The 14,374-nt window shown below is 42.2% G+C and overlaps 2 protein-coding genes across 3 annotated transcripts in view; both read right to left on the minus strand.

Moving 5' to 3' along the window:
* Positions 1 to 11,835, minus strand: ints3 (integrator complex subunit 3). Its single transcript, XM_004073743.5, has 29 exons — positions 11,471 to 11,835; positions 10,626 to 10,709; positions 10,362 to 10,445; positions 10,173 to 10,286; positions 10,005 to 10,089; positions 9,856 to 9,922; positions 9,617 to 9,758; positions 9,406 to 9,535; positions 9,012 to 9,109; positions 8,717 to 8,908; positions 8,547 to 8,634; positions 7,736 to 7,815; positions 7,561 to 7,652; positions 7,372 to 7,478; positions 7,093 to 7,212; positions 6,783 to 6,912; positions 6,641 to 6,695; positions 5,561 to 5,664; positions 5,325 to 5,489; positions 5,090 to 5,243; positions 3,493 to 3,561; positions 3,337 to 3,412; positions 2,162 to 2,275; positions 1,998 to 2,046; positions 1,750 to 1,917; positions 1,545 to 1,645; positions 1,388 to 1,460; positions 884 to 1,040; positions 1 to 798 (listed from the first exon to the last, which is right to left on the minus strand). Exons 1-29 carry the CDS (start codon positions 11,552 to 11,554, stop codon positions 721 to 723), a joined length of 3,060 nt encoding a protein of 1,019 aa, XP_004073791.1. The 5' UTR covers positions 11,555 to 11,835; the 3' UTR covers positions 1 to 720.
* Positions 11,836 to 12,928: 1,093 nt separating this feature from the next.
* Positions 12,929 to 14,374, minus strand: part of npr1a (natriuretic peptide receptor 1a) — a 43,227-nt gene continuing 41,781 nt past the window's right edge. The window contains 1 exon segment of one of the 2 annotated variants that reach the window (NM_001105097.2): positions 12,929 to 13,336. In NM_001105097.2, the coding sequence (NP_001098567.1) occupies positions 13,188 to 13,336 (149 nt within the window). In that variant the 3' untranslated portion in view covers positions 12,929 to 13,187. 2 annotated transcript variants of the gene reach the window in all.

Here is a 14,374-nt window from a genome sequence, read left to right on the forward strand (position 1 = left end):
TTCTATGTTTTCTGATTTTACTACAGCGAGTGAGTTTCTCTTAAATGTCACGATGTAAAAGATGCACAGAGTATCAAAAAATATTTTATGTCCATCAAATCTTCAGTGGGTTTTAACAAAAGGTCAGAAAAGTTCATGAACTGCATTTGACACAAGGGATCATGGCGCCATGGTGATGGGAGCGGCGGCGGCAGCGGCATCCTTCACCCCGTCCCCCAAGTAACAGACGAAGGGCGTCCTTAAACCATCGGTTTTTATATGACAGATTCATCTTTACATAATATAACAAGAGAAGTGGAGCTTTACTGCGGTGAGATTAATAGGAAATAAGCTGCTAAAAACAGCAGGAAGTGAGAATCCTCCAAAACAAGGATCCCAGAAGCCCCCCCAATAAAGAAAAGAGGGAAAAAAAAGGGGTGGGGGTGCACTCATCATCACTGTAGCAATCATGTCCATTGTTAAAAATTAGTCCATTTGGTTCCAGAGTTCATGTTGTCCCATCCCAGTGCATTATGGGAGAATAGCCACACAGTGACGTTTGACCTGTTGGGTCCAAGTCCAGTTGGCAGTCCTATTGTCTCCATGGAAACGGAGATCAGTTTGTCACGGATTCGAAGCCTGCAGTGTCTCTGAGCTTGGCTTGAGCCACTTCCTGTGGTCGAGCGGGTGGATGGCTGGCTGGTGATCCGTGTCTGCGGATGCGAGAGGTTGGAGCGTCCATCAGTCGCTGTCCGAGCCAACCGCCGAGGAGCCTTTCCGCTTCCTCTTAGGAGCTTTGGGCTTCGAGTCCTCCTCCTCCTAAAAAACAAGTTTGTTAAAAAACAATCCGACTTTTTCTATAAAATTGGGACTCGGACCGCACCGAAGCGGACGGAGAACACACCGAGGCACTGGTGGAGACGCTCTCCTCCTCGTTGTTGGTGGGCGGAGCTACTCCCTTCCGCGAGCGGGGAGATGTGGCCGGAGCTTTCCGTCGAGACTTTGGAGGTTTTGACTGAGAGTCCTCGTACTCCTCTGCGAGGGCGAATAAGTCGCTGAATCTGGAAAAGCACAGACTTAGTTAATGACCCAGCTAGATGAAAATGGCGTTTTTAACATGTTCTTGTAACATGTAACATGTAAGAAAAAATTGCATTTCTGAGTATTTCCTTTTTTAAATGACTGTGAATCAGGGGCAGAAGAAAGAAAGCAGTTTTAAAGAGATTCTATTTGGGACGATTTAATACAGAAATACTCAGAAATGCAAATTCGAGCTCAATTTTCTTAATATATGTCCTCCATCAACAGGAAAATAACAGAAAAACACGTTAAAAACATCCTTTTCATCAGAGAGTGTATTAAATACATGAGCAGAACATGTTTTCTGATGTGTTTGTACATGCGACACCTCATCTTATGAGCCTCATCACAGCTGGCCTGAACGTGCTGAAGTGCCTGAAGGATTGGAGTCTGAGAAAAAACTGCCAAAGACAAAACAACAGTTGCAGATTCGAACAGAAATATCATTAGAGTGGTAATTTTGTGCAGTGTTTTTGTGCTCTTACAGTTGTTTTTCGTATTGCTGAGACTGAGTCTTAGGTTGTCCATGTGCTCCAGGATCTGCTCCAGTGTCAGCTGAGCCAGTTTACTGCTCGAACTGCGTAAACTGAAGACAAACACAGAAACTGGACTAAATCTTCACCTCCCAGAGCTAAACCCGACTCCTCTTTCGTCCATAGCTCTTCTTTTTTCGCATCCTTTCTTCCTCACCTTTGTCTCTTGCGGGGCTGGTTGTTGTTTTTGATCAGCTGGGCTTTGATGTGCTCTGCCAGGGTCTCGTCGTATTTGCATGCCCAGTGTCTGAGAATGCTGGTGGTGAACTGGTCCTCTGGGTGACAGGGGCGATTCAAGATCATCTTCACCATTTCTTCACTTGGCCTGGGATGAAACACACACAGAAGTGTTGCAAGAGCCGAAATAATGGAATCCTGTCCCGTGCTTGTTTTTGCCAGACGTACTTTTCTCTGCGCAGCTGCAACAGCAAACAGGACAAGGCCTCTGGATGTTCTGAAAAATAAATACGCAAAACACAGCTTTTAGATAGCAACACACAATTTCTTTTTATTTTTCTTCCGTTTTAGACACACTGCAGAGGCTTTCTGTGAGATCTCTGAGGATTCACCTTTGTATTTGACATGCTGCAGGATGGGGATGATGGTTTCTAGGGGGATACTGTGTGCCAGAAACAACTGCCAGGTGCTGTACTGCTCAAAGGTTTCCCATTCTAGAGACTGAACTGTGGATAAAAATATCAAAGGACGTTAGGAAATCCAAACAGGAAACGTGTCACACGTACACCCGTACACGCATTTAGGCGAAGTCAGTAAGGAGCCAGCACTCGCACCTCATTAACGACTAGAGTGAGGCGTAATAAGGCCGTACGACGGCATCACCTGTACTGCAACTTAAATCAGCCTAAAAGCTGATTTCCTATGGTCTGTCTGGGGTGCGTCTCCGTTGCGTTGGCACAGACAAACACACACACACTACAGAACGTTTATTATTCAATCAGAATGCTTACATCGCCTATGTCAGGGTTACGGCTCATTTATCCCTGTACTGCGGCTCTCTGTGCTTTTGTAAAATAACAATGATGTTCCAAGACTGTCTTGGTGCCTTTAACACCGTCAGGGGATGTGCGAGAGGGCAGCGTAGTTGGGCAGAGGGGGCGTGTCTGCGGCTGTGAACGCGGGACAGAGCCTTTTATGGGATGGAAGGTTCTTCTAAAAAGACAGTGCATGTTGAATGAGATGTGGATAAAATCCTCATCGTGCAGAACCTCTCTGGGTCGTCTGTCCACCAGCTGTTGTATTTTTGCGAGCAGGTCTGAACCAGAAGCGGGCTGGAACCAGGCGAGCGGCTCCCCCAAGCTGACGACTACGGTCGGCATGCAGTAAACAGGAAAGGTTCATAAAAATAATTCTAATAAACAAAACAAAAAACTAAGGGACTGAGTATTAGGTTTAAAAATAATCTAAATGTAGACGGACTCCCCACACAACGTCACGGAGATGCACTGCAGACGGACCCGTGTAAATCTGGGGTTACGGACACTTCATGATGCCCTTACCACACGCATGACAGTGGTACGTTCCATTTCGATGACGTTCTTTGAGGTGACCGCACGAGCTTCAAGGGAACTGCAAGACACACCTGCACTCTCCCCAAGATGGAGGCGCTTTTCGCCATCACCCTCCACGGACCAACCCAAAAACCTGCAGCCCCCCCATAGGATCCAACCCCCCCGAAGGGGTCCATGTGACGACGACTTAAACAGAATAATTGACCAGTCCTTACTGAGGATGTTGAGAACCGAATCTTTCCGGAACATCACAAGGTTCCCCATCATCACATGACACATCAGCTCCTGTAACTGCAAGCAGACAGACAGCATGAGTGTGTCAACATGTGTCAGAGGCTATAACACTTCAATGGGGTTGCATTTGGTTTTACCTGTGTTGAGTCGATAACGGCTACAATCATGTTGAGCAACTCGCCGCTTCGGAGCGTCTCGTCTGGAAACTGAGTAACGATAACGATCGTGGTTAGAGATCGGTGGCAAGGAGGCAAAATAAAAATTAATCAATCGAGACTATTAATCGATGAATCGATTTATAACCCAATCAGACCGATATGTCTGAGGCAAGTTGTTAATCTAATTGACCTGTATCAATAAAAAATCATTTCAAAATAAAATACATTGATTATATTAATGTTGGATTGACTTACAGTGGGTTAATTTTACTTTAATGTAAAAATGACCAAGTGCATCACAGCAGACAACACACATGTGATGTCAGCAAAAATTGATCAGTCCATTATTCCAGTCCACTGTGTAGAAACACTGAATTTAGCAAAGTCATGTGACCATACAGTGTGCAAGAATGTTCTAAGCATGTTCCCTTTGGATTTTTTGGATAGAAAAACAACAGTGGGCTGAACTTTAGGAATCTAAAATGTGAACGGATTTGACATTCATTCATTTATACTTGTTTGTTTGGACACATTTAATTTACACTTGATTATCTGAATGAAATCCAAAAATCTGGAAAACTTCACCTGTTCAGAACCAGGTCTTTCTCTCTGAGTCACACTGGTGGAATTTTTGGCTAAAGACGACTTGGATCGATTTTATGTCAGCGAATCGGATTGTTCAAAATGAAACATGATCGACTGTGTTTGGAGGGAAAATAGTCCAATCTGACTTGTGCGTTTTAAAATCAAAAACACAACATTAAAGTTTTTTTATTCAAGGTGCGAAAAGAGTCTGAAATCGGATTTGTGCGCAAATGTGATTTTGAGTTCATCAGGTGCTTCGTGTTTACTTTTTAAAGATTTGCATGTGTAGTTGGTTTCAAGTTGTTGTAATTTAAAGTTGAGCGTGTGTAGATTTATTCTGTAATTTTTGTACAATTGCAAGTACATAAAGTTACGCACAAAATGTATCGTATGAGTTACAAATCAAGAATTACGCAAACACAAAACGGATGACACTATTCTCTCCCCGTAACTGTAATTCACATCTGCAACCACAAACTATGATAAGAATTGAATCGTTACATCCCTATTAAAGGCCCACTCCAATAAAATTTGTGTTTTTGTTGTTTTTAACATGTTTTATGATGGGGGATATATTTTAAGAAAATTGAACTTAAAATTGCATTTCTGAGTATTCCTTTACTAAAATCGCAAATCAGAAGCTGATAGGGGGGGGAAAGCAGTTTGGAAAAGATCGTATTGTGATGCAGAAAATCCACTGGGTGGGCCGCAAGCTCCCTGCTTTGAGCTCTCAGCAACAGGGAGGTGTTGTTCTGTGTCAACAACTCAGAGGAGAATTTATAACAAACTATTGCCGCTCTGCAGAAACTATGTCCTAAAGCAAACCAGTAAAAAAAAACAAAAAAAGACATAACCATAATTAAAAGACCCTTTGGAAAACTTTAAAAATAGATCAAAAGATTATAGGAGCGGGAAAGGCAATCACCTGTCCGTATTAAGGACCATAAACTTATTTTCTGGTATGTCGGCGGGGTGGGGTGGGTTTCTGTACCTCGGAGTAAATGGAGGGTGTGAGGTAGCAGAGCAGTCGGACATCGTCCTCCTGACAGGCCTTCATGTCCATCATCAAGCAGGTATGGAGGTCTCCAAGAGCTGTCGCCTGGGCAAACGACTCGTACAGCATCATCTTCCCATTCGCGGCTTTACTGTGGAAGCGGAAAATCTAGATTAAGTTGTGTTTATCGCAGAGAGTTCTGATTAGTTTATAAATGATAAATCCAGGTCACCTGGCTTTTAGGTAGTAGAGCAGGTGGTACCCAATCTTTGGCTGCTTCTGGTAAAGTTCTGCCAACATATCTAACAGCACTGAGAAGCCACTGTTGTCTTCCTGCATGGTGACTAAGTTTCTGAATATCAGACAGAAGGGTTTACAGACAGACTCCTCCAGGGACCTGGGAGAGACAGATGGGCGATCAGAGCCAGAAGGCGGTCAACACGTTTCAGGTGGAGGGGGTAGACTTACTCCTCTGTGATCTCGTCTGGCAGAACTTCTCCACGGAAATGTTCTTTAAACAGCTCAGACAGACAGGAAGCCAGAGCGGACATCTGCTCTGTATCAAAGTCCTCCTGCACAACACAGAGTGATTCACCAATGAAACATTTTTTAAAAAGAGTTACATGTACGTTTTCATTCAGTTTACAAACAAAACATGTTTTTTTTTGTTGAAAAAATTGTAACTTAAATTACGAGAATGTTCCTTTCTTAAGGCGGCAGCACTGTGCGCTAAATTGAAACCCCCAAGCTAGCAAAGTTAACATAAAACAAACGATCCAAAGAAGAAACAGAAGAGCCGTACCTTCAAAATAAAAGAAATCTGCATATAACAGATAAAATCTAGAAACCTTCGCTCCAAAAATGATATATGGCAACAATTGTTCCCACACGCCATAATTATAGTACATAATGTACAGCAACCCGCTGTCTAATGTTACAAGGAGGCTGCCAATAAAGTTGCTTAAACGGTGGATTCATGCTTCTAGAAAATATGTTTTAATAACAGTTTTGTTTTCCATCCATCGCACCCGAGGCTGAAGCTGATTTTTTCTACATTGACCGTTATGGCAAAGTCAAGATCACATTTTAATGGTTCCTACAGGAAATCTAGAGTATAAGTAAAGTTTAAGCTGCAGATATTTTACTGCAGATATTTTACAGAGGATGAATATAAACGTTACCTTTAATAGTTAAAGGAAAATTGAGGCTAAAAAAAAGAGAATCAGAAACAGCTTCAGACTTGTACAGGCCGTGAAAATATCGTCTGACATTAAACCGGTCCGTGGCCTTAAAAAGATTGGGAACCACCAATTTATAAGTACTCCTGTCCAGTGGTAACAAAAATTGCTCTTTTAAGATCAAGTTTAAGCTTTACTGAAAAAAGGTGGTTGTCCTGATTTAATAGTCAAATTTAAGTTCTGTGTTCTCTTTAACAACCCGGTTTGTAATAGCAGGTTTAGTATGTTGTGTCAAGGACACAGTTTCATGTATGAGAAGTGTATGGTTATGAATATATCTTCTGTTTATGAGAGCACAATGGAAACTTACCTCCAAGATTAGATCCACGATCTCCTGCATCACTTCACACTGAGATTCGGTGTCACTGAGGACGACATGGTATTTTGTCTAACAGTAGAATCAACCCACACATTGATAATGTTGCATGTATGACCTCTTAGCAAGGCCTCACCTGGTCTTCTGAAGCTGCTGTACCTTCTCCTTCATGGTGTCATCTAACTGGTCAAGCCAGGGTGTGATGTCAGCGGGCTCTTCCACCACAGCCTCTTTGATTGGAGGGAACCTAAACTCCCGCTTCTTTCCTGCACATTGAGAAACAATCAGAACTGAATGAAAATACAGATACTAAAAGAAAAATAATAATAATAAAGTGTCTTCACCATTTTTTAAGATGAGATATAACCGTAATGATAAACAATATTGAAAAATTCATTTTGAAATATTTGAATTAAGTCTTAGAATTCAGTTTTGATTTTGTTTACCTTTGTTGTTGACTTCTTCCTCATCATCACTAAAAGTGGCTTCTGTGTTGTCATAGCAACCCTCATCCTTATCTCCCTCGTGGTTTTCCATTTCCATAGAGACGGCCTCTTCCATCTTCACTGCAAAACACAGGAACGTTTTTATTTTTTCAGCTGCATTTTCTTCCTCAAAAGGGCAAATATCCATCACGCTGTAGCCAACCAGTGAAATGGATCAGTGAAATGTTGTGAGGCACTTGTGTGGTTTTGCTTTGGTTGCTTTGTCTTTTTCTGGGGTACCTTCAGTGGGAGGGGACGGCTGGCTGCAGAATTCGGGGAATCTTTCTCGAAGCATCGATCGAAGCTCTCTGTCCAACTTCGGATTGTCGAACAACGGAGCTAGGTGACTGAGGAAAAACAAACGATCAGTCAGTGGTTTGTAAATTAAATAAAAAACCCAGCGTGAAAAGAAAGATCCTCTGTTCTTACGCCAGCACTCTCTTTTCCATAATAAAGTTGAGCGAGTTGAAGACGCCCTGACGGACCTGAGACTCTAACGGAGGATAAAAGTGTAGAATGATCTGTTGAAATGGAGGAAGAGCAGAGTTGAAGCACCAGCAGGAATTGCACGCCTGGTTTTGGGGGCTGTCAGATTTCATGTTACCCTGCACATGAAGTCCAGCAACGTGGCTGTTATAGCAGGATGAGGCTTCATGGAGTGATGCATCACCAGAATGGCTGGTTCTGAAATTAAAACAATGACAGAGTTAGTTTAGATCAGGGGTCTCAAACTCAATTTACCTGGGGGCCACTGACGGCAGGGTCTTGCTCAGGCTGGGCCGCAAGTTCAACGCACACACACACACAACTTGTGAGTATCTGAGAGCCAGTGTTTGCTGTTTGTTAATTTATAGGAATTTATATCGCCATTGCAATATTGATCAGTAATATCGCAATTCGCGATTTTTCCTCATATTGTGCAGCCCTAATAGGCTGTTAAAAAAGAAAAAGAAAAAAAAAGCACGCTAGATTGCACACAAAAAAATCTACGTAACAGCGAGACTGCAAAAGGTGAACAGAGATAAAACAAGGGATCAGAGTTTATTTAATAAGAGCTAAAAGTTACACGAATTTAGTAGTTCACATTACACTTTCACTTAAAACTATTTTGGTCTGATAAATCCTGCAAAGGGGAAAGGAAAATACATTAAAAAAAAAAGTTTGATAAATAAGGAAATCTTTATTTTACTGTTGCTCAGCAGACCTGTCCTATGCTGTGTGTATGTATGTATGTACACCTAACCTAAACGTTCATATTTAATTCCCTCTCTGATCACCTTTTGATCTATTATTAAAGCATACCCATTTTTGTGTTCAGTACTGACTTCCAGAGTCATTTAAAAGGCCACTTTTAGTTTCAATAGGAAAGGAACAGTGTTTTGGTCATGTGATTTAGAACAGAGTGCACGTCTTACCTATATTCATGATGCTGTCCTTCTCTGGGTTGAAGAAGAGCCAGTCATAAAAGAGGGCCAGCTTGGCATTAGAAGCAGCCACGTTTGACTACAAATAAACAAGATTATTACTAACAGACCTTAAACAACAGAAACTTTAAGATTAAGGTTTATTTTCTGTGACATTTTACCGTGCAGGTAGTAAGCAGCCAACCAATGATCGCCCAGCGTGGCAGAATATCTGAGCTCAACACCTCATTGGATGGATGGACCACACCACATATGTATCGAATCAGATCGCAGCGAAGGGACTGGCTTTCAGCAGTGGACAGGTACTGTCTTTGAAACCAGTCCTGATACCGCTTCTGCTGCCCAAAACGCACCTGAGGCGGTGACAGAAGAACAAGCAAGCTCAAAGGCACAAATACGAACACACGCCTGAGAAAAGATGCAGCTAGAGACGTAAACCAGAAAGGATTGTCTTACCCTGGAGGTCATGAACAACAGCTTTGTCTCCATGTCAGGTGTGAGTCTACAAGCCAGGAATTTTCTCGAGGTCCGAGCCGTCAGCAGCTGGAGTATACCTGCAACACGAATGCCGACGGAACTTTATCTTAAGGGAAACACAAATAAAAATGCGAGGAACTTCCATCTATCCATCTTCAAAACCCACTGAATCCTGGAGTCAAACAAGTTACTGTTGGATAAAAGTAGGGTACACCCTGAAAAGGTCACAACTCTGTGCCAAGACCACACTTGGGGGCAATTTAAAGTCACCAATTAACCCATGAAGCGTGTTTTTGGAGTGTGGGAGGAAGTAGAAATGCCCAGAGAAAACCCACACAATCAAGGGAAGAACATGCAAACCTCATGAGTTTACCTGTGAACTGAGGGCTGAGAACTTGCGGGTTGTGAAGCAGGTCTCTCCACAGCAGCTCCATCTCTGGGATGCGGGCAACATTCTGAAGAAGACGAACCAGATCTCTGCCAATGATCTGGCACTCCACGAACTACACAGACACACAAACAAATAGGGGTTTCGGAGTCAGGAGATAAATACGTGCAATATAGATACCCTATTCTCCTTGTACCTTTTCCCTTAGCATGCTGATGCAGAAGTCAACTTCTTTCTGGCGGAGAGGCAACAAATTAGGGGATCCATGATCGACAATCAGACGCAGATAGGTGTAGACCGACATTGCTATTAGCATGCCACTCTTCAAAACCCATTCCCTTCACAAAACAGAATACACAGTTACTTTTGGGCATTTTCAGGTGATACGTAACAGCCACAAACATTTCAGGAGAATATACGCCAGGAAAAGTTTACTTTTGATCCAGCAGGATGTCAAGGACATTTTCAGCCAACCATAGGTTCTTGGTGGAGATGTCACCACCTGAAAACAGCAAACATTGATACTATTTTGCACTGAACTTAACTATCAAAAAAATAAATAAATAAACAGCAATCTGCCTGACCTGCAATCTGCTTCAGGAGCGTCATAATGACACCATCAGCTCCGATCACTCCGCTCTTCACCAGCTCTCTGACCAGCCACACCAGCTGCAAACATATCCAAATCCCCAGTAATGGCTACTACATCAAATCTGAGTTTGAAGACCTTGCATGAGAAATCCTGTGTTTACCTGTGTTCTAGGAGTATCCTGTAATTTAAGGAACTTTTCCATCAGAATCTGGTTGATTTTCCCCAAAACTACATTCATCCCATCTCTGTTGACAAGCGTTAGGTCTCTGTAGCACTGATACGAACAAAATAATGTTACAGGGGGGTCAGAAGAATGTAAAAGATTCCTAGAGATCCCACTAAAACTTACCCTCTGGGCCTGAGATGCCTCTATGAGCACGAGAGTGAACAAACCCAGACACACCTCTTCATGCTGCTGCTGACCTTTACACACCTGCAGTAGTGGTAAACCCAAACGAAAAACGTAATAAATGCATAACACACAGCAAAAGAGGTATTTAATATGGTTATGTCATAAAAATTCATAGCAGAAAACAGTCTTATAATTACAGTGATTAATAATAAAGGTTGTATTTTTCCTGCTAAATGAAATAAAAAAAGAATTCTTCCTTACGCTGGCATTAAGTGCATCATTGGCTTCTCTCTCAGAGAGTCCATTGGTCAAACCCTGGACAATAACCACACAGCGCTCCAATTTCTGTATATAAACAAGGAGAAATAAACAAAAACAATTACAAACACAATAGTCTGGGTAAAAAAATAAAAATAAATAAACAATAGCAAACCTTCAATACGGAAACTTACGAACCTGACCAACAAATGATGACACAATAAAAGCAAAAAAATATTAACGCAGCTAACAAAAAACTAACATGAAACCACACAGTTTATTCATTAAACATATTGAGGCCATGTCAGGTCAAACCAAAATCAAACTGATTCACACACACAAGGAAGAAACACTAGTTTATGAGCTCAATGATCTTATTCCGTAATCAATAACCCCATAGATACTCTGTATAACAAGAGAAATTAAATAAAACCAACTGTCAAGTCTGACATATGAAAAACCGCGCATGCGCACCTGGCATGTAGGTTTTATTCATGTTTACGTGCGATTAGCAAGCTAGGCTAAACATGTATGAACTCTGGAGCTCCATGTCACCGACACAACATATTTGAGAGCTAATTCAACACGGACACACACAGTAACTGCCCCACACTGAGATTGTAACCTCAACAAAATGTTAGCGTGCGCTGTGGCACAGCTATCTAGAGATATAGCTGCTAGCCATGCTAGCTAGCATGTTAGCAATGTGCACTTGATGGTTCCATCACGTCTTTGTACCCGCTGCTGGTCGGTAAATAAACTTCATTTTGTTTAAATATTCTCAATTTAGTTCTAGTTTATTTTTGTGAATTCATATTATTTTGGCTGCTTTGCCGTATAAAGCCTACCTCCTCCAACTCGTCTCTGGCGTCCAGCTGGGTGGACACTAGGAGCCGGCCCTGTGGCTTCGCTTTTGCCGGTGCAGGCTCCATCTGCTACCGCCGCGCCTCACCGGGCCCCGCGGAGCCGTTGAAAGCAGGGACTGCTGCCGGGCGCAGAAATGTTATGAGTGTTTGTGCCGGTGTAACAGACAGTCTGGAGCCGCATCTAGGGTCGCAAACTATGTAAATCGCTCCGCTTGACAATATGTGGTTTTAAAAACTTGTTGGGAGACAGCCGGGACTGTATATCCTACTCCGTGACACCGTCCCACCACAGTAACATAACGGACATCCGCACAGATCAGGTACAAGCACTGAGAGGAAACCATGGCCTAAGAACCAATCAGATCACTCACTTTTTGAGTGACGTGAGTGCTATCCAATGGCCGGCAAGGAAATTTAGGGCCAATCCCTAGCGTGTGATTCTTAAAACAACCTGCATGGTTAAAACTTTCTGTTGTTTACAAAAATGAAACACAAAATTAAGATGAAATATTGACATAAGACAAGCAAAATAATGTCGGATTACAATGACATTTATGTTCTGTCAGATCTTTAATTACTTTTTGACATTTCTTAGGAAGAAAAAGGTAATAATGCTTGTATTATACGTTTAAATGAGCCATAAATCAGTTAAATATTTCAGTTTCTGCTGATTACTTGTTAATTCAATCAGATTTGTATTGTTTGGGTCTAAGGCAGGAGTCTGCACGCTCAATTTTTCACTGAACACAAATGAATATGAGTTACTGTTATGATAAATATAAATGAAGTACTATTTTTATTTTGCTTAAATGGTGGAAATAAATAGTCTTTTTGTCAAAATATTAAATATTTTAACTTCTGACATATGTTTACATGACTTCCTTTCAAGATGAAAGGCACTATCTCAATACAGCAGATGCAGGTAGTGTAATGTCAGCAGTAATAAAAAAAAAACCTGTTTATTTTACTGTTTGTGGTGAATCTCAGAAATGTGTAAATCAAACCGACCAACATAAATTCAGAAATAATTCAGTGACCCTTGTTGCAATTTTTTAACCAAAGGCACACATTAAATCATTGAATGTCCTTTAAAATTAAAATCTCTGCTTTATAATCTGGTTTGGCTCACTGACCTCCAGTTAACTTGATGCGATACACAGTTTTCAAAAAGTGTTTGGGAATGAGTAGAATAAAGTTTGAGTTTACTTGCTTTTTAAGATAAAAAGCTTTATCACTCTTTGACCACTGAGCTACAATAAAGGGGTAAAAACATGTGGCTCCAGAGCCACACGTCTAAGGAATTAAAATACCTATTCATTTTTCATGTTGGATTGTGTTTGGGTCCATGTTTAATTGCTTTTACAAAACTCAGTTAAAACGTATTTTTTAATGTGATCCATTGGGAAAACATGCATTTTTAATAAACGACAACACAGGTATATAACAACACAGTTGATTTTAATATTGTATTTACATACCTTTTTATATGATCTTTTAAAGTGAAACATTCATTTGTCTGTTTTTCTTCTACAGTTTTATTTCAGCGGAAACCCGTTCAGTTCACGAAGACTCTGACTTCACAAAAAAAGTCACAAGTTCCCCACCATATTAGACAGAATGTTTAACACGGTGGATTCCTGACATCCTTCATCCATCTCATAAAGCTCTTCAGAGGCGGAGGTTCCCCCGCCTGAGTCCTTCATCCGTTTGAGTTATCCTCCCCTTGCAGCCAGTAAGTCCTCATGTGGCCTTTCCCCTTCACTTCAATCTCTCCTCTGGGCTGCAGCTGGAAGGTGTTGAACTCCTGCAGGACCTGCCGGGTGGCCTCCGACACGTGAATCTTCAAGGCTGAGCAGAGGTGACGACACATGTCAGACAGGTGTTTTAAGCATTAAAGTCCCACTCCCATCATCCTTTGATCCCCTTTTAAGAGTTCCTCGTGGTCTTTTAATTAGGATTATGCCGCTTTTAGCCAAAATTCTTCTTCCTCTTTCGGCTTCTCCCATCAGGGGTCGCCACAGCGAACAAGTCGCATGGTAAACTTGGCAATGTTTTACGCCGGATGCCCTTCCTGACGCAACCTTCTCAAACCGGGCTTAGGACCGGCACAGAGGTAGAGAAGGGAACAGGGAGCAGCCCGGAGTCGAACCCTGGTTTCATGGACGGAAGGCGCCGCAAACCAGCACGAGCTAAACAAAAACAGTTGTTTTATAGGAAATAGTTTCTGCAGAGCGGCAGAGGGTCGTTAGAACTTCCTCCTCTGAGTTGTGGCCGGGATTATTGGCCAAGGGCAACTCTGCCCCCCTTTCCCGTCACCCGTAATTGAAAGCTATCTATTTACCTGCTCTCCTGCTATCTTACAGCCCCTCACTCCCCCAACCTAGGATTACCGGTGCAACAAAAATGGTGAGCAATATCGGAGCTATCCAGCCGAACAGAACCAGATTCCAGCTCAGGTGAGAAAAAAAAAAAAAAACCTACATGGGTCTAGTTGTCTGCAAGTGGATGCAGCAGAAAGGGGCGGAGCATGGAGCTTATGGCCCCGCCCAGCATATTCTCTGCGTCACAAAGATCTTTTTTCAAAAGGCATTTATTCATCTGTTCCTGATTCACAACTGTTTGAAGAAAAAATCTGCGAATGCAATTTTAAGCTTTATTTTCATTAGCTTTGCTTTCTCAGTGGCCTTGTGCAAGAGTGTCCGCCCTGTGACTGAAAAGTCGTGAGTTCAAATCCATACCAAAGACTTTAAAAAAGGGACCCAGTGCCTCCCTGCTTGACACTCAGCTTGAAGGGGTTGGATTGGGGAGTTAAACCACCAAATGGTTACCGAGCGCGGCTGTGTCTGCAGCTCCACCCCCACCCCCCACCCCAGGGCGGTGGGTCAA

The sequence above is a fragment of the Oryzias latipes genome, chromosome 11, assembly GCF_053564925.1.
Source record: "Oryzias latipes strain Hd-rR chromosome 11, Olatipes_Hd-rR_3.1".
Lineage (NCBI taxonomy): Eukaryota > Metazoa > Chordata > Actinopteri > Beloniformes > Adrianichthyidae > Oryzias > Oryzias latipes.

Bases quoted from the DNA above. Each gene is read 5' to 3' on its own strand.
- ints3 (XM_004073743.5), bottom strand. From the start codon at position 11,554: ATGGAGCCTGCACCGGCAAAAGCGAAGCCACAGGGCCGGCTCCTAGTG. The intron at 9,923-10,004 runs GTCAGGCAGATT...TGCTGTTTTCAG, and splicing joins GCTCCTGAAGCAGATTGCAG to GTGGTGACATCTCCACCAAG. The intron at 1,918-1,997 runs GTACGTCTGGCA...GTTTCATCCCAG, and splicing joins TTGCAGCTGCGCAGAGAAAA to GCCAAGTGAAGAAATGGTGA.